This window comes from Plectropomus leopardus, chromosome 13 (assembly GCF_026936395.1).
Source record: "Plectropomus leopardus strain MGB_pleo_1.0 chromosome 13, ASM2693639v1, whole genome shotgun sequence".
Lineage (NCBI taxonomy): Eukaryota > Metazoa > Chordata > Actinopteri > Perciformes > Serranidae > Plectropomus > Plectropomus leopardus.
Genome location: NC_142188.1, coordinates 33,597,752 through 33,617,067, shown reverse-complemented (window position 1 = coordinate 33,617,067; position 19,316 = coordinate 33,597,752). Strand labels below are relative to the sequence as shown.

General features: G+C 39.9%; 1 protein-coding gene across 2 annotated transcripts in view; it reads right to left on the bottom strand.

Moving 5' to 3' along the window:
- The window catches only part of pdzd8 (PDZ domain containing 8), a 60,984-nt gene extending 46,010 nt beyond the window's left edge, over positions 1-14,974 (bottom strand). Inside the window, exons 1-2 of one of the 2 annotated variants that reach the window (XM_088086537.1) lie at positions 14,840-14,965; positions 13,927-14,439 (exon numbers count right to left, since the gene is read on the bottom strand). In XM_088086537.1, the coding sequence (XP_087942663.1) occupies positions 13,927-14,273 (347 nt within the window). In that variant the 5' untranslated portion in view covers positions 14,274-14,439; positions 14,840-14,965. Of the gene's footprint in view, positions 1-13,926 lie in introns of both variants that reach the window. The other variant, XM_042501979.2, reaches the window with a different exon arrangement.
- Positions 14,975-19,316: the final 4,342 nt, after the last annotated feature.

The following is a 19,316-nucleotide window of genomic DNA, read 5'->3' as shown; positions in this document are numbered from 1 at the left end:
CAACGTCAGAAAAGAAATTGTGAAATCCCACCTCCTTAGCAATCTTAGCATGTTTAAGACTTCTGAAAGATTCATTTAAGTCAATTTAATATCAATTAAGGCCTTATTTTTAGATTAACGAATTCAGTGCCTTTTAAGACATTATTCTTATTATTAGTCTTATTCTTATTTTGCCAATCGGGAGTCCTGAACTCCAGTAGTTAGTTTTGGGTCATTAAACTGACTGCACTGACAGAGCCAGACCATCATAATAATAATAATAATAATAATAATAATAATAATAATAATAATAAGCAGAAGAAGAAGAAGAAGAAGATCTTAGATTTATATAACGACTTTCATGATACCCAAGGACGTTTCCCACAACTGAATAAAAAACGTAACACAAATGAACAAACTGAACAGAGTTACAAAAATGAGTGACTGGCAGGTTGAGGAGTTGAGTGAGGTTGTGGCTGTGGTGAACCGATGGTTTGAGGAGGTACCCGCTTAAAGGGTACTTAGACTCCTGGAACCAGAAAATCTGAAGATTGTCTTTGATTTTTTTGTTTTAAAGACATTGTTGGGGCTTTTTTTACGTTTATTGATAGGACAGAGTGTATGTGTGAAAGGGGATGACATGCAGCAAAAGGCTGAGGCCGGAGTCGAACCCGCAACCTCTACACATGGGTCGCCCCCTCTATCCACTGTTAAAAGATGCATGGCTTTTCCAAAGGTGTTTTTTGGCATCATTTACAGCACCACCATGTGGTCAATTAGTCAGTCATTTTCCGTAACCGCTTGTCCTCGTAAGGGTCGCAGGGGGGCTGGAGCCGACACATATAGACAGACAACCATACATGCTCACAGTCACACCTAAGGGCAATTTAGAGTCATCAATCAACCTGAGCTGCATGTCTTTGGACTGTGGGAGGAAGCCGGAGACCCCGGAGAGAACTGCAGACACGGGGAGAACATGCAAACTCCGCACAAAAGGGCCCCCGCCCATGGACCGAACCCCGTTCCAACCAGGTTTTGAACCAGGGACCCTCTTGATGTGAGGCAACAGCAACCGTGCCGCCCCTGTGGTCAAATAATAATTAAAATAATACTAGTAATTAACCAGCACAAGCTCAACAAACTTGAACCCTAACAGCAGTGCTAGAATGAGCCCTAAAATCCAGAAATGAGTTAGCATTTCAGCACTCTCAGTTCCTTCGACTTGAAGTCAATAGGTTTTTTAAAGAGGTTTTTGCTCAGATGCCTGATAAGGTCTGTGGTTAACAAAAGCTTAAGAGACTTTCATGTTTTGCTCTACAGCAAATATACTGCACATCAGTGCAAGCTTCTCTTCCTCTATTCTGACCTTTCACAATAAAAGCCCTAAACATATACACTGAATCACTGCTTAGCAGAGGGAAGTTATTCACAAGCTGTGGTTGCAATATATAAAAAAAACATTTCTTCAGATTTTGCTCTGGCCTCCACTTCAATTAGTATCTCAATGAAATGTATTGAAACAGAGATATATGTGAAACAAAAGGGCAATTTAATAGTTAGGCTGGTAGGAAAAGATGCTTGGCCAGTGGATGTTTTCATCTACCAGCTACCTTGGCCAGTGAGTCAAAAAGTTAATTTCTGCTCTATAAACCAGCAGAAACTCAGTAGATTCTGTCACTTTGGAGTTTGAACCCTAGTTAGCCTTAGGTAGTCAACAAAGCCAATGCATGCACAAGCTTTTTTCACAGGTTTCTCTGCTCTTCCTCCACTAAGCCTCAGCAAATGCAGCTTTATGATGCATGCAAAACTGAACCAGGTAGCCTGACTAATAACTAGGGCAAAGTATGGCCACCGCAGATTTGGCTTTGAGCATAGTATTCCCCCATAGCTGGAGTTGTGACTCTACGTGGGTGCTGTAATGCCTGGATTACCTCCAGTGGGTCCTCGCCCTCCCCTTCACATAACTACCATCTGTGCCACTCTGCAAATCCCGAGGTCCAGCACTCATTCTCTGCGTCTGCTCTTCATTACATCATCTCATCACGCTCACTCTCTCTGCATGATGGTGGCTGATACACAGTCATGCACATTTGGAGCTCTTGTGTTTGCTTTAATACTCTCCCAGAGAACTCAAAAGCAGTAAATAAGTGTTTAACACTTGCACTGAACAGTTGGCCAGGCAACACAGATCTTTTGGTGAGGTATTTAAAAATACATCCCATCGCAGCAGCACTTCCGAGGGGCATTTCACAGGCTGGTGCACTCCCAGGCTCAACTTCCTGGATCCTAAGCACTTCATGGAGTAAACAGTAAAGCCTTTCAGCCTCTCCTGACTCATGCTTCTGTGCTGAATCCTTTTTAAGAATCTGATCTTGGGGAGGCTCACCTGCTAGAGTGCTTACTATTAAGGCTCAGTCCTTCCTGGGTTCCATTACAGCCTAGGCCCTTTGCTCCATGTCATCCCTCTCTCTCTCCCAAGCCTTTCCTGTCTCTCTTCAGCTTTCACTCTCATATGAGGACAAAATGCTCAAGAAAAAATATGACTTTGACGTTAATTACTCAGAAGTCATGGTTATGATTAAGGAGACAAAGAACAAGGTCTTTTACTGTATGGCAGAGACACGCCATCGTATATGAAAGAAAGGAATGCCTCCACAAATGTGTTTCTGAGATGTAATATTAAGCTTCAAGGTGACCCTTCACACTGTTAAACGATATATCGAATGATTGTTTGAACTGTTCAGTAGGCTTGGGTGGTATGTCAAATTCCATACCTTCATACCTTCCTGAAATTTCACACAAGTCTACAGTATATAATATGGTATAAGTGTGCCACACCAATCGACAGAGACCAAAGACAGAGCTGTAATGGTGTGGTGCTATGCACTACATACAATGAGTTTAATAGAAAGAAGAGCACCTGTACTTATGACGGTACTGAAAAACATACCTTCAGGATTTTCTTCAGATTTCTAAATACTAATACTGTCATATTGCCAAAGCCTAACTAAATTAATGACAAGACAAGTTGGGTCACAATCCATCTGATTCAGCTGAGCAGCAGATTGATTGATTAGTCCCACTGTATGGTTCAGGCCTGGAATTCCATTATTTATCCCTTTGAAGTCTGAGAAATTGTCTTGATATTTCACAAATAAAAGAAAAAAAGGCAATGAGTAACTGAGGAAGAAATGACCCAAAAAAGAGCAACAAAAACTAAAATTCTCCAAGAAAAGGAACTGAAATTAGCAACAAACAGGAAAAAACAGGAAATGACAAGAAAAAAGTGATGCTAATAATAATAATAATAATAATAATAATAATAATTTATTGTTTCTGTGAACTTTTTACATATATTATGATAATAATTATAAATACACTTTTCTTAATATTTTCCCCAATTTTGTGATAATTTTCTTTTGATTCTCAATTTTATGAATTTTCTCATCACCTTTCACAATTTTTTGTTTTGTTTTTTTGGCTATTGCTGAGAAATTTTTCCCAATGTTTTTGACAGAAATCACACCAATGTGCAATGTTTCAAAGATTTAAATGCTTGTGAAAGGGGTCTGAATGCAGCAAAAGAAAACTGATGTCCATCCAGGTTCCAGAGGGTTACAGGCTCATTCATAGTCCCTTTAAATTTGAGACCGATATGTCCATTTCATAAACAGCCTTCAAACTTCCATCCTTTATGTTGCCATAAATACAGCCAATAGATTGCAACAAATGGAGTGGTGGTGGAGGAGGTCGTAATATTGTACCTTTACACAGAGGCAGTGTCATAGATCGTGGAGGTCTGTGATGTCATTTAACATATCCAGACATGTGGACGGATCATTTTTTTCACTATATTATTGATTCGTCCTGTTGCGCCATCATTTACACTTCTTTATTGTCTCAAATGATTGTGTCTTATTTTGACTATGCTCCCCTGTCCCAATGATCTCCCGTGGTCCTGCTCAGTTTCATCCGTATCTAGCATTTTCAGAAAATGTGCACCGATACAGACGAAAAGAACGTTGTAACGTTGAGCATAAATGTGACTTTTGGGACGAGGCCACTTTGGTGCAGTCGATTTTTTGAGCATCCATAGTCTGTCAAGTCTGCTACCTGATGTTGGTCTGTCTGCCCCACAGCTTCATACCAATCCAGGAGTGTTGTGCTGTAGCCTACAGTCAAAGTTCATACTGTTAGTGGGTTGAAGATTACTGGCCGTATTTTATTCTTAAAAACACATTCAGCCTCACAATTACATCTTAAATTATGAAATGCGCTGCTGCTCGTCTGCTGGAATTACAAGAACTGTCTGGAGTGACTAACATCATTTTGGGCTGTATTTTGGCTTGTAGTTTACTAAGTAACATCTCTGAAACAAGGACCCAATAACACAAGTTTCCATTTAGTTCTGCTTTCTCTCACAGAAACACTTTCGTCTTCCCTTTTTCTCTCTTCTTCTGTTTCTGTAACTTCTTTAAATTCCCCTCCCTGCAAAATTTGTCACAAACAGGACTTTAGGACCTTTAGGCCTATGTTGTACTCATAAGCATGTGATTTATTTTAGAGTGCTTAAATGTAGCTTGATGTTTCTATTATCTTTTAAAATGTGACTGTAAAGACACGTCTCTGTGTTCCACAGCATTTTTTCTGTGTAGGAAGTCATAGAAAAGTCTCAACATTACAATCTAATATATATCAAAGTAACCTAAAGCAAGCCACTGAGTCTTTTTTCTTGTAATAATAAAAATGATCTGGCAAATTAAATTCCAAGATCAGTAGTTTCTTTGAACTGCATCTTGCAGTCTTCAGAATCTACATCTGCTGATAAAAACTGTGAGATGTGGTTAAACGTTCAGAAAAGAACACTTAAATGGTGGACCTTGACTTTAAGATTTGGGATCTGGGATTTAAGATTTTTTTTGGCCAAACTACTAGTTTCCAGTTTCAGAATGAACTTTAAATCTCATATTTTACACCAACGTGAACAAAACATCCTTAGAATGAGAAAATGGACATTCGATCTACAATTCCTGGCTGGGCTATCTCATAGGCTGAGAAAGATTGCTATATATGTATCAAATTTTCCAGAGGAGCTCCTGAGTGAGCCTTGTGTTGAGACTGTTTATCGTGGAAGAGTTTTTAGATGTGTTTAGATCGTGTGCAGATTCCAACACCTGGGTCATTATCATTAACTAGTGGGAGGCAGTTGAAGACCATTATGTGATATGCCATGTATCCCAGTTGCATGCTACATACTAATTCTAACCATTTTTTATGCATGCAGCATATGCAAAGTGTTAAGCACAGACACCAAGGACACTTAAAAGTCCCGACATACAGACTTCGAAAACTTTTGATCTTTTTTTTTTTAAACATGTTGAGAAGACACTTTTTCTCTACAATAAAACTCAAATGGAAACAAGCTTAAATTGAAAGGAACCTGATGTTCTATCAGGTATTAATCTGTTACATTTTTAAGGATCTTGGGATGCTCAGAAACTACAAATTTTGGCACCCACATCATAACTGGCAAAATGTTCTACATTGACTGGGCTCAGGTGCTGCCAGCGCCCAATTGCCAGGGTTTAGATAAAGTTCCTTTGATGGTCCCAAAATTTGCCTGGATCATTGCACTCATCTTTAAGAACACATAAAATTGTTTTGTCTTTTTTTTTTTTCACCTGACAGAAAGTCAGCAATCTTGGATTTCTTGCATTAATTGTCGTTGTAGAGAACTTAAGGATTAGGGCTGCACCTAACGATTATTTTTTAACGATTATTTTTTCAAATCGATTAAACTATCAATTATTTTTTCAATTGATCTAACTTTTTTTTTAATTTATCGATTAATATAACAACAAATTTACCAAAAATAACATTTTAGAACGCTGCATTATTCCCCAACAAAAAATAACCCAGTATTAACTTGTAATTTGTGTTTTACAATTTGATATTAAGTCTCTCCAAAATAAAATTAATGCAATGCAAGAGCTTGTTCCACTCAAGTAAAAGGAATATAGTGCAAACTACATATAGCAATACAACAGCAAAATAAATAAAACAATGTAAAATTCATGTCACTTTTAGGAGGAGTAACAAAACAGTTACTCTTTGTTACAGTAACAAACCTCAAATCTAGCAATCCAACAAAACATCTTACAGTAAAATTAATGCAATTTGAATAACACTTTAACTTTTCTCTAACAGAAATAATTATAACTAGTACATTCTTTCTGCATCAAAATAGTCCAGCCTTAACTGGGCCTTAAGTCATATCGGTACCTGCTGATATGAGTGCTGTATTTTCACATTTATAAGCTCATATTCCACTCATTTATGAAGTTATACAAGCTCCTGCACAGCTGACAACCCCTCCTGTAAATGTTTCAAAATAAAATGCATTGTATCAGCAACTGATGGCATTCTGTCTACAGAGACACAGACAGATAGTTTTTTTCTTTTGAAAGGGAATTAAGGATGTCGAGGTTAAACAAACATCTTTGTATTTCCTCATCTCTGTGACAGAGAGAGGCTTTATACTGCAGTATGAAGTGGTATAGAGTCAATATAAGCATTCAGTTTGTCAGCAGTCTATTCCTGCGGACAAACGCGAGCGTCAAGTCTAAAAACCGGCGAGCCACCGTTTCTCTAGATGTGCTGCAGCTGACACGCAGCAGAGACGCACCTGACAGGCGCTGCTCGGGCGAGCAGTGTGTGCCGAAACAAAAACAACATGATCGGCGCTGCTCACGCTCTCATGGCACGCGCTGTGTGAAACGGTGTGAAGCGTCGACGCACGTTACGTGAATCGACGTATTCGATTACGTTGACACGTCGCCCCAGCCCTATTAAGGATGCACAAAACCTTGTGAAACTGTGCACCCACATTGTGCATTTGGGCTTGTTGGACATGGCACCTCGGCTCTATAGTGCTCACAATTATTTGTAGCTTTTGAACAACATTTTGACACCTTTGGTATACTCAATAAATCACAAAACCTGGCAGGCACATCGGAACCTGTCAACTTTGTGAAAATGCACCGATTAGGTTTCATGTAGGGCTGAGCATATGGAAAAAAGTCGTATGATGATATTTTTTTGATATCAGTCAATATCGATTTATATCACGATATACATTAAATCACGATTTCTGTCAAGCTTAAAGGTTCCCTTTTATGCCTAAGGGAAATATGAAGATTAAATATTTATTTTGTGTCAGACATTGAACATGACAAATATACTGTAGAACAGGCATCACCAACTGGAGGACCTATTCTACTAAAATTCAAAGAGGTCCAGTTACTAAAATTTTCTTCCCAGCAAAGGTCCAAACCTCATACCTAAAATCAATATCGTGATTAATTGAACATTTCACTTCGATTATGATTAATGAACAAATATTTTGCTTTTTTTTGTGGTTTGTTTTTTGCCCTCATAGTTCACTGACACAGTTTCATTTGACCCTGGTGTGTTATAAACATATGATTTATTAAACTTTCCAGCATTATCAAAAATTAAAAAGCTCCATCTTAAACAAACTTCAGGTACATTTGTGCGGATAATAGGCCAACCTCTCCGACTTCAGGACTTGAACTTCTGTGAATCTTCTGTGAAACATCTGCGTTAGTGATCATTTTACTCAGGAAAAAAACAACTCTTAAGTAGGCCTACTTCTCCTATAGCTGCCAACAGCTCGCCAACATCCCCAGTTAAAGAAAGGGTGAAAATAAGGTAAGGTGCCTGTGGTCCCAGGCCCCCAAAACATTACATCTGTCCCTGGTAATATTAATGAGAGCTCAGCGCAAGCGGCTGGATGAGACATGGAGCGATGCATCCTGGGTTTTTTTCCTAAAATAATTCCATCTAAAGTCTGATTTAACCTGAAACTAACACAAAGTAGTCTGTAAATATCTACAGAAGGCACTTTCCACCTCTGCAAATTTGGTTGTTTCAGACACTTTGGTGCTGGAGAAGCTCCGCTCTGTTTGTCTGTCTCACTGCGCTGTTGTCGGACCATCAGCTGTTTGATCCACGATAATGAAACGCTGTGGAAGCACATACAACTTGGTTGTCAAACACTCAGCTGTATTCTAGAGTCAAAGTCGTTCACTGCATTTGGTTTGTCGTGGTGCTATTCATATTATCATATTTCAATCGAGGAAAAGTTATTTCCTGATTGATATTGTTAGCATTTTATCACCCAGCCCTAGTTTCATGCATGTTAAGCAGGCCCCACGCGTCCCCTAATGCATGGAAGGGTCTGTGTTGGGACTTCTATCATTTGGGACATCTTTTTCTTTGGGTTTCATTCGCTTCACCTCACTGGAATTTCGCCCTTGTTTACATTTTGTGCATTTATCATAAATTTTATGCAAACTTTTTCAAGCTCCTCCTAATATCAGATGAATTTCAAATTTGGGTGGTATAACCATCCAACTAATGTGACACTAAACTGCAAAGGAAAGCTGATCGCTTAGACAATGATGTCTTAGGTCATGTGAAAACAGGCCATGAATTTTTCAAAATTCCTCCTAGAGGACTCAACAGATCTGTCTCAAATTTGGGCAGCAGAATCTTAAGACCTTCATGATGCCATTGCAAAGATTTGCATTTTCATGGAACGGTGTGCATGTGGCAACCAGGAAAACTTTGATGTTTCAACATGAAACAGGAAGCTGCTGTAACTTGACTTTACTTCAGTCTGCCCCAAATTTCACATGCTGGATAAAAGTCCAGGCCTTAAGAAATCCACATGCCACTATTAACTCATAGCCTTGGCGTCACTGACTGAAAACAAGTCGGCTTTATGTTAAGATATTATTAAGCTAATCTGACTTACATGAAACTTACATGGTATAGTCTACACATGATATACAGCAGCATGATGTACAATTAACATATGCTCTAGCACCACATAGTGGGAGGTGGTACACAATTTGCAAAATGTTTTTAAAGTTTCATTACCACTGCACAAAAAACCCACTAACACCCGCTAACATCAGGCTTTTTAATGTAATGGGAATGTGCACAATCTGCATTCACACTTGGGTAAAATGACTCTGAAGTAGACACACGTTTTTTATCACTTCCAGCTCCGATCAGCAGCACTCAACACCCAAGTGAACGTGGTAATTTCAGCTCTTTAACTGGCAAGATGCAATGACGAGCCATTACTAATTATTGTCCGTGTCCACCTAAGCAGCTAAAACACCGATCCAAACACATCTGCACCAAGTCTGAAAGGGGGACTTAAACAGTAAGAAATAAATAACCACTGAAAACCTTTTTCAAAGACTTCTGCTTCTGCTGCTGTCTACTGTTTACCTGTTCTCCTGCCTGTCCATGACATCACACCAGCTCACCTACAAGACAACACACACACACACACACCAGCTGACAGAAAGTCTGACTCGCTCTCCAGCGGTAAATGTGGCAGTGGGAATACAGACATTTAGCAGGTTTACCCGTGTTTAAAAAACCTGCGTGCACCCATTAATTGCAGTGGGAATGTGGTATCAGAGTGCAGCACGCTCAACACAGTGTCTGATGGTCAAGGAAGTACAGCTTTGACCAGAATCCTGCCAGCAACCCTGACAGACCCCTGAGGGCCCAATCGCTGGATGCTTGAAGCTTCAATTTGGACTTTTTTTTCCTATTCAAATGAGGCAGCAGTAATTTTTGCTATTGTGACCATTTGAGCTTCACTCTCTGGAGTAACTACAAGAGGAGTAAATGTGTCAAGTGTGTGATGAGTTTCTTAAATCTCACTTCCAAAAACAAAACCGTTTTTAGCCTACTGTAGCAATAAACACTCTTAGCTGTTTGTTTAGGAGGGATGCATTATCACCTGTGACCTCTAGCTCTTTTCCCTCATATTATCAAGTGGAGATTTGTTATTGATTGATTGTTATACCATTGTCACTTCCTGTGTATTGTTTTAAAGTAAAATAGTTTCTGTCTAGCAGACCTCTAACAGCACTAAAGATATGTGGCAGACGATTCAAAATGTCACAGGCTACAGAAGCAGGAGCGCCCCCATTATATGTGAGGCCACGCTGCCAGACGAGCCGAACACATTTTACGCTCGCTTTGACCTCCTCAATAAAGACTCAGCTGTGAGGTCCACTCTGCCTCCAGAGGACCAGCCACTCTCAATGACCACAGCAGATGTGAGAAAACTCCTGCTGAGAGTGAATATAAACAAGTCCACGGGCCCAAACAACATTCCAGGACGAGTACTAAAAACTTGTGCTGATCAGCTTATTAATGTTATAACTGAAATTTTTAACATCTCACTCTCACAAGAGACTGTTCCCTCTTGCCTCAAGAAAGCCATCATTGTTCCTGTATCCAAAAAGTCTGCTGTGCCTAGTCTTAATGACTACCACCATGTGGCTCTTACCCCAATCCCGATAAAGTGCTTTGAGAAATTGGTTCTTCAGCACATCTAAGACAACATCCCTGCCAGCCTGGACCCTCACCAGTATGCTTTCAGAACCAACAGATCCACAGAGGATGCCATATCTACAAGTCCTCACTCAGTCTTCACTCACCTGGAGAATAAGAACAGCTACATCAGGATGCTGTTTGTTGACTTCAGCTCAACAGTCAACACAATCTTTCCCATGAAGCTGATTGGAAAACTTAACACTCAGCTTTAGTACAACACTCTGCAACTGGATACTGGACTTCCTCACTTGAAGACCCCAGAGAGTTAGGATTGGCAGTCATACCACCTCTACATAAGTACTCAACACCGGAGCCCCCCAGGGCTGTGTGCTCAGCCCCCTCCTGTTCACACTATACACCCATGCCTGCACTCCTAGACATCAGTAAAACCAAGGAGCTGATTGTTGATTTTACAAAGAATGAAGCAAAGACACACACCTGTCTACATCAGTGGAGCTGAGGTGGAGCAGGTCAACAGCTAGAGGTTCCTTAAAATTACTGTCACTGAGAACCTACCATGGTCATCACACATCACCACCCAGGTTAAAAAACACAGAAAAGACTCTACTTCCTAAAGAAACTTAAGAAGGCTAAATTCCAGAGCAAGATCCTGTTTAACTTCTACAGAGGAGCAATGGAAAGCATACTGACTGGAAACATCACAAACTGGCCTGGTTCGTGCACGGCCCAGGACAGGAAGGCTCTACAGCGGATGATTAAAACTGCCCAGAACATCACTGGTTCCCATTTACAGAGCATCAGTGAAGTGACGTGTCTGCACAGAGCCCAAAGGATACTGAAAGACAGCAGCCACCCCAGCCAGTCTGTTCACCCTGCTGCCATCTGGAAAAAGATACAAAACTATCCACAGCAGAACCACCAGACTACGGAGCATATGGAGGATCACCTTAAAATTTAAATTCATCTTAAATTAGTTTAGGAAAAATGACGATGAAGTTACCTCGTACCTTGTATGGTGGCAGCATCAAACTTTTCTACACATATACAATACAGAGACTGCCTCAATTTTTTATTCATTCTATCAGAGGACTGCTGAGACTGCCCATCACCTGAAACTGCTTTGCATCATCAGTTAGACAATGGAGTTTTTTAACAATGAATCACAATAAAAATAATAACATAACAACATCGTTTATCATCATAAACATCATCCTACAATAAATAAAATTCCTCAAATGGTCACAAGACACAAGCATATGAATAAATGGAGCAAACAGAATAAAAACCAAATTCATCTGTCAGCATCTAACCAAGCAGGATAAAGCCAAACTACCATAAAGTGAAGAAAATTTGTGTTAAACAACTCTTGGGAAAACAGTTTAGAACATTTTTAAATAAAAAAAAATAATACTCATTTTGTTGTAACAACTCTTAGAAAAATTTGATAATTACAAAAAACCTTTAACTTTTTAATCCAATTGGAAACTTTTTTAGCAAAACAAGGCCCTGCAGAAAAGGGAAAACTAATTCTTGACATTCAGCAATTGCACACTCCAGAATACACTGACTGGGGTGGGCAAGCCATAAATCAGGCATTCCATATGACCAGCCTCTTTTGAAAAAATATATACACACTCAACACTAATTGCAAGCATTAAGTGGAAGCTCATCATTCATCCCTTTTAGAGCCAGAATCGGCAACTTGAATATTGTCTACCTCTCTTTCTAACAACAGATCATGACCTCCACCCTGAGGTGACATCGGTAGTTGTTCAGTGGAAGCAGAGGGAGGCCACGCCATTGAGGTGGGCGGCTATAGGATATTCTCTGTCCTGTCTGCGAATTGCACTCTCATGTTCTCTTGTTCTTAGTTTGAGTTTTCTATATGTTTTACCGATTTACACAAGGCCGCATGGGCCACGCATCATGTATACAACTTGAGTGGATGCATAGGTAATGATGCTATTTAAAGGAAACTTTTTCCCTGTAAGGGGGCAAAGAAAATGTGTCATTTTAACAGTGTTGTGGCACTGAGCACAATTCCCACATCGATCTTCGATAGTTTCCATTTGCAAAAGGGTTTAAAAGACATTTTTGCAGCAGACTTTTGTAAGTTGTTTTTTTTAATTCAATAAATATGTCAGCAGAAAGCGGGACAGTGTGCGGGAGTTTCTCTCTTTGTTTATGAAATGCCCCCTCCTCTGACGTACCTGTCACACATTCAGGTGTGCAGAGATTCTCTTCAGCAATTTCAAAGGAAAATAGTTACCTTCATTACTCCATGCTTACACATTTCTTTGTCAAGGTTGACGCCTTGAATCTACATTCCAAGAAACTGTTTACTGATTTCTGTTGTAGGCCAACCCATTAGTCCAATTAGGTTTGGATATTTTCAGTATGCACTATAGAAATGAGACATATTAAAGCTTTTTCCCCTACTCATCCATAATTTAGGTGTTTTGTTGTCTGTTTAATTATGAGATGTAACAGACTGAGTTTTCTTCATTGGTTTATTTGTTTGTTTTGTTTTTTTGTTTTTTAAAAGTTTTGTTTTGTTTGGTTTTTTTTGCTTTCCTTAGCAGCATCAAAACATCGATCCAAATAAGTCTGCACTGTGTTTGAAAGAGAGACTGAATATGTAAGGGCTATATTAAGAGGAGTAACCACCGTAAAATTTTCTGACCTCTATTCATGCTGCTTTTTCCTGTTTACCTGTTCTCCGGTCTGTCTGTGAAAAGGCATACTAATCTGCTGCAGCGCCATGTACACAGCTCTGCTCTTCTAGCAATGAGAACGTATTCTATAGCTTACTTCTGAAAAACCTGCACACACACTCTAGTATTCACTGCAAAGTTTTCACAGATGGCCCTGCGATAGTCTCGCGACCTGTCCAGGGTGTACCCCGCCTTTCGCCCGATGATAGCTGGGATTGGCTCCAGCCTCCCTGCGACCCTTGCGAGGACAAGCTTTTTGGAAAATGAATGAATGAATGAGTTTTCACAGACCTCTGTCCATGCTGCTTTCTGCTATTTACCTTATTTTATTTACGTTCTCTGGTCTGTCTGTGATGTCAAATGGACACACAAAAACCAACACACACACACACTGAAGTCTCTGCTGCAGCACCACGTACAGAGCTCTGCTCTTCTAACAATGAGAAAGGAACCTATAGCTTAAATTTGAAAAACCTGCATGCACACACTTTTCCACAGACCTCTGTCCATGCTGCTTTCTACTGTTTGCCTGTTCTACAGTCCGTACGTGACACTGAACAAAACACCATAATAACCCACACAAACAAACCAAGGCATAGCCTTCTGCTGCAGCGCTGTGTACCCCATTCAGCTTTACTGGCAATGAGAAGGAAGTCTGAAGCTTCTTTTTTGAAAATCTGCACGCACACGCTAATTTTGATGGGATAGAGGTATATGTTAAGTCTGGTGTTTAAACCGTTTTAACAGGCTAAGGTGTTTTGTGACTTCTTCAGATCCTGGTTGTTGTAGTTTGAGTAGGTAAACAGCAGTTCATTGAGCCTACCTGATCTTGTAGTTGGGTAAGGTGTGTTTCTTTTTGATGACCCGTTTCAGCTGGTTCACTATGATGGAGGTGAGCTGGGGCAGAGGCCTCCCTTCAAACTGGGACTTCACCTCAAAATCCACCAGAGGGTCCTCGAGGAAGGAAAAGGACCAGTGGGAGAAGGGCATGCGCGTGAACTGCAGCCTCAGCCTCCCCACGACGCGTCTCATCTTCACGAACAGGTAGGCAGACTTCCCAAACACCAGCTCGACGTCGATGGCGAGGTGGAAGCCGCCATTGTATTCAATGTCCACCTCAAAGTTGAGCTCCTCGGGCATGCCGTCCTCGTTCAGGTGCACCGGCTTCATAAGTCTGGCCGTTTTAAAGACCGGCAGAGAATTCCCCAGGGAGATATCCCGGAGGCTCAGTCCCTCCAGGAGCCGACCCGCCGTCTTGGTCTGCAGCAGCTCCTCAAACTCCACCTTGATTTTTTTGGTGAGCCAGTGTCTGACGAGCGGGGTGTCTCGCAGCTCTCTGAACAGGAACAGAAAGATAGCGTTTAGGAAATTACATGTCTCGGCTTTGGCCGCATCCGCGGGCTCGCTGTGGGAAGGCGGTGGCGGCTGTTGTTTGGGGCTGCCGCCGGTGACAGCCGTTTCCTGCTGCCTCGCGGACACGGCCTCGTGCTGTTTGGATGCAGCAGCTGCGGCGCTGTCCTGCTGCTGATGGCCTGCTTCGGCATGTTGAGTATTAAAGTAATCCTTCAATGCGTTATCAGGCACTACTTTGACATACTGCACTGTCCTCCCGGTGGGCTCGGGGCTCCTCCGGTAGATCAGCAAAAACTGCAGGATCAACGTCACCAGTGCCCCAGAGAACGCGGAAATCAAAATTAAGTAAATCATTTCGAGCAGTTGCCGTCTCTGACACTCACTTATCTCATAATCAAGCGTTTGGCCGCATTAACAAAGCAAGTTCCACCTGGTCGCTCCCAAAGCTGCCATATCATCTGCTTCTTTCCTGAGCTGTAGGCGCCTCCTCTGATTGGACAGACGGGTTACGTGGTGCGTGATGACGAAGATAGAACATGTTTCTGCTGATGCGTTCATTGTAAGTGGGTTTTCCCGGCTTTGAACCAGGAAAACCTGTTTGAGTTGACCTTATCCAGCAGGATGTGTGACCCGGCGTCCCCATTTCACTGTGGCGACGAGTATGTGACGGAGGACATGCGACTAACACTGCAGCAAACTGAATTTGACTTGTTTAAGAGAGTTAATTTTTCTTTGTGAGCAAACAAAAATAAAAGCAAAACCAATTGCTGGAGAACAAGCTGTTTCTCTTGTTTTAACAAGTTATATTAACTATGAGGTATAAAGTTATTTCACCTTAACAAAATAAATTTCCTCCCTTCATTTAACCGTATCACCCTGTGGACAAAATGCGTTTTTCGAAAATCAAGCTTTAATAAAGATTAAACATAAATAATTCAACCAACATCAGTCCTATTTATAAATATCACATATTCATTAATTTTCTGAATTTGAACCCTTTAAATGCCAGATTTTTGTCAACAACAATAGTAAAATGCTAAAAGTATTCATACAACTACCTCAGAAAATGATAAATGATAAAGAAAGAAAGAAAGAAAGAAAGAAAGAAAGAAAGAAAGAAAGAAAGAAAGAAAGATTTAATACTATTAAGGAAGTGCAATTTTGCAATGTGCAAAATTAGCCATGCCACTCCTGGCAAAGTGCCATTTTGCTACAGCTATCAACACAAGCAACAAATACAGCCAACAGTGACAAAAGCTAAAATACCATAACAGTGACAGTAAAAACAACACCAACTGTCCAGTCAGATACAGTACAGCAGTGTTAGTCAGCAGTCCTTGTTCAAAAATCTTATTGCTGCAGGAACAAAAGACCTCCTCAACCTTTCTGCAGAGCATCTGAGTAACAGGAGCCGCTCACTCCTGCCACGTCTTAAATAAAAAGTGCTGTGCAGAGAGTGGTCCTCATGGTTCTCTGCTCTAAAACGACCTCCAGTGAACTAAGGCTCAGACCAATAATGGAACCTGTCTTTTTGATAAGTTATTGATCCTGTTCCTGTCCTCCATTGTCAGGCTGCCACTCCAACAAACAACAACATAAAAAGGACACTTGCTACAAATCCATTACAGAAAACATTTAAAAGAGACCTGCTGATTTCAAATGACCTGAGTTTTCTGAGAAAGAACAATCGGGACTGGAATCAAACGTCAAAGGTCAAGGTCACTATGAGCTCAACTGTCTCATTCTTGTGAGCACGACACTCAAAAACACCTTGAGGGGACTCAGATTTATTGTCAAGAATGCAGTATCACAAGATGGCCCTGAAGGAATTTCCTCAAAATTTGGCACAGACGTCCATTTGGACTGAAGTGATTGGAATCTGATGGTTGGAGGTCAAAGGTCGAGGTCACTGTGACCTAATGAAACATGTTTTTGGCCATAACTTGAACATTCATATGATCAGATTTTACACAAATATCTAATATGATATAATGATGAATGTCTGATGGTTTATCTCCAGATGTTCTGCAAAAACACTTTTCTACTAAGCATCATACCCCAGGAACAGAAGGGGAGACATTTGGTCAGATACAAAGTTGGTGATACTAATCTGTAAACTGTGCTGATTGTAGAGATCTTCTGTGCTGCCGGAGGGAAATATGTCTCCGGCAGCATTCTTTGTGTTAACTGTAATTGTGCAGAGGCATACAACTGCATGGCAGTAATTCTAGAAGAACCTAATTCTAGAAGTCATGAAAAAAATGTATTGATTTTCAAAACAGTTGTCAATCAATTTCATTTCCTTAATTGACCAATTGTTACATCTCTAAAAATAAATTGTGTTAAAAATGATTGAAAAGAGATAATACATTTTTTATCAATTAAAAACTGTTTTGATTTCAAACACTATTTTTTTATTCAATTTGTGATCAGCCTTTTAGGCGGCTGTGGCACAGGTGATAGAGTGGGTCATCTTATAATTGGCAGACTGGCAGTTTGATCCCTGGGCAGCTCCTCCAGTCAACGTGTCAAAGTATCCTTGGGCAACATACTGAACTTGTTGTTTCATTGGTGCATGAATGTTTAAGAACTGAGTAACTGGTGGCACCGTGTACAGTACCCTTGGTTACTAGTGTTTGATTGTGTGTGTTGATGGGTGCCTGTCACAAGTAGAGTAAAAGCACTTTGAGTGGTCACACAAATAGAAAAGCACTATACAAGAGAAAGGCCAATTACTAGTTGAAGATCACAGGATTTTCTAATTTTTCACATAGACCTAACTGCTTGCAGTAAGTAAGCTGTGTATAAGCATCAGTGCAAGTCACACTCAGACTGCAGCAGCTGTGGACTGAGTATCTGTGGAGAAGCTGTAACAACATGTGGTGTCACTAGGTGTATTATCTACAGCAAAGAACACAGGAGTGCACTCAGACTAGCAGCAGCTTACTGGATTAATACTGCCCAGGCCACTAGTTGTGATATATGCTGGTGAAGTGTAAGTAGTGTGTGAGTGCCAGGGACTGCTTTGGTGCAGAGGCAGAGTGCAGCAAAGAAGCCACGAGACTGAGATCATGTGCTGCACATTTGTGGTAATCCTGTCAGGCTCAGAGTGTCAGCCGCTGGAGTAAAGTCCCGGCCTGCAGGCACCACGCAGTCCACGCAAGACTTCTACACTTTACAGCTCACAGTATTTACAATATAAGACTGGTGTATCTAAGAATATATAAATAATGTTTCAAAGGATTGCACTGTTTGATGATTTCATCAGTGCAGTAGTGGAATATAGCTGAATTTGAGGTACTTGTACATTACTTGAATATTCTCTTTTCATGCCACTTTATGTTTGCACTCCACTACATCTGAGAGGGATTTTTATTTTTACTTCACTACATTTATCTGACTTCTTTTAAGACTTTGCATATTAGGATTTTTGTATAAAAACATAAGAAGAGTTTTCAAAATATGACAAAATGTGATTTTTTTGTTACAAATTAAATTACAATTAAAGTACAACTTTAACAATCAGCCGATAAATCAATCAGTCAATTCACAGAAAATAAATTGTTAACTGTTTAGATAAACATAGAGGTTGTTTTATTGAAAAAATATATACAAATTTCGAGTTTTGGGGGGTTGTCTTCTTTTTTTCATGATTTTCAGTTTTTGTGTTTTTTCTATTTTTATAATTGTAATTTTATGCACTGGGTACTTTTACTTTTAATACTTTAAGTGATTATACTCTCTTACTTTTACTGAGGTAACAATTTCAATGCAGGACTTTTACTTGTAACAGAGTATTTTCACTGTGTAGTATTAGTACTTTTATTTGAGTAAAGGATCTAAATACTTCTCCCACCAGTGCATTGTTTATTGTTTGTTTTTTATGACAAACTAATCATATACAAAACATTAATTAAAAGGTACAGCACAGGTAAAAAAAAAAAGAAAAAAAAGAAAAAAAAAGACAAAAACAACATATCTAAATGATTAACTAAAAATGCAGTATATACATGATAAAAAAATAAACAGACAAATAAACAGATGAGAAAATGAAAAAATAAATAGATAAATGAATAAAAAGCAAGAAATCAAGCAAAGAAAACATATAATAAGAAACAGAAAAAAAGAAAACGGAAAGTGGCATAATTTTCCAAAAGCTTGATGCTTTTATTGTTATTAACTAAGCTGACTGACTTAAACAGAGCTTTCAGTTGCAGGAGGAATGATACAAACATTGGAGTTGTCTTAGAGAATTTCTGTTTGTGAATGAAAATTTGCATTTAAAATAACAACATTCATTAAATATTCAAGAGCTCTATTGTCTGGATTATCAGAATAACAGATTGTATCTTTGAGGTTAAAGGAGCCGACATAGTCGCAGGTTTCAAAGAGGTGAGATTCCAGATCTGTCAAAAATCATCATCATTACAAAATAGATGGATAATGGTTTTTGTAATATGTTTGCAAAAGGAGCAGGAATTTTCAATCTGTGAAACTTCTTCCACTAGTGCTGACTCAAAGCAGCAGATCTACTGACATCATTGAGGGAGCTGCTGATACAACACTGGTTACTGTCTTTCAAAGAAAAAAAATTAAAAAACAAGAATTTTCTGCTACATTAATTTTTTATCCTCCATTACGACGTGGAACAAAGACAAAGAAGGTGTCATGGCAGCAGCTGACCTGCTGGTGGTGCTGGATTAAAGCTTACCGAAGTCATTTTTCAGTAACCACAAATGTCCACATTTTATGGCAATCCAGCCAGAGTTTGTCGAGAATCATATGGCCAAATGTATGTGGACTGAAAGCAGCTCAGGCGTGTGTTTGTAGTGCTGTAGGGGGAGTCCTGCTCCCTGCTAT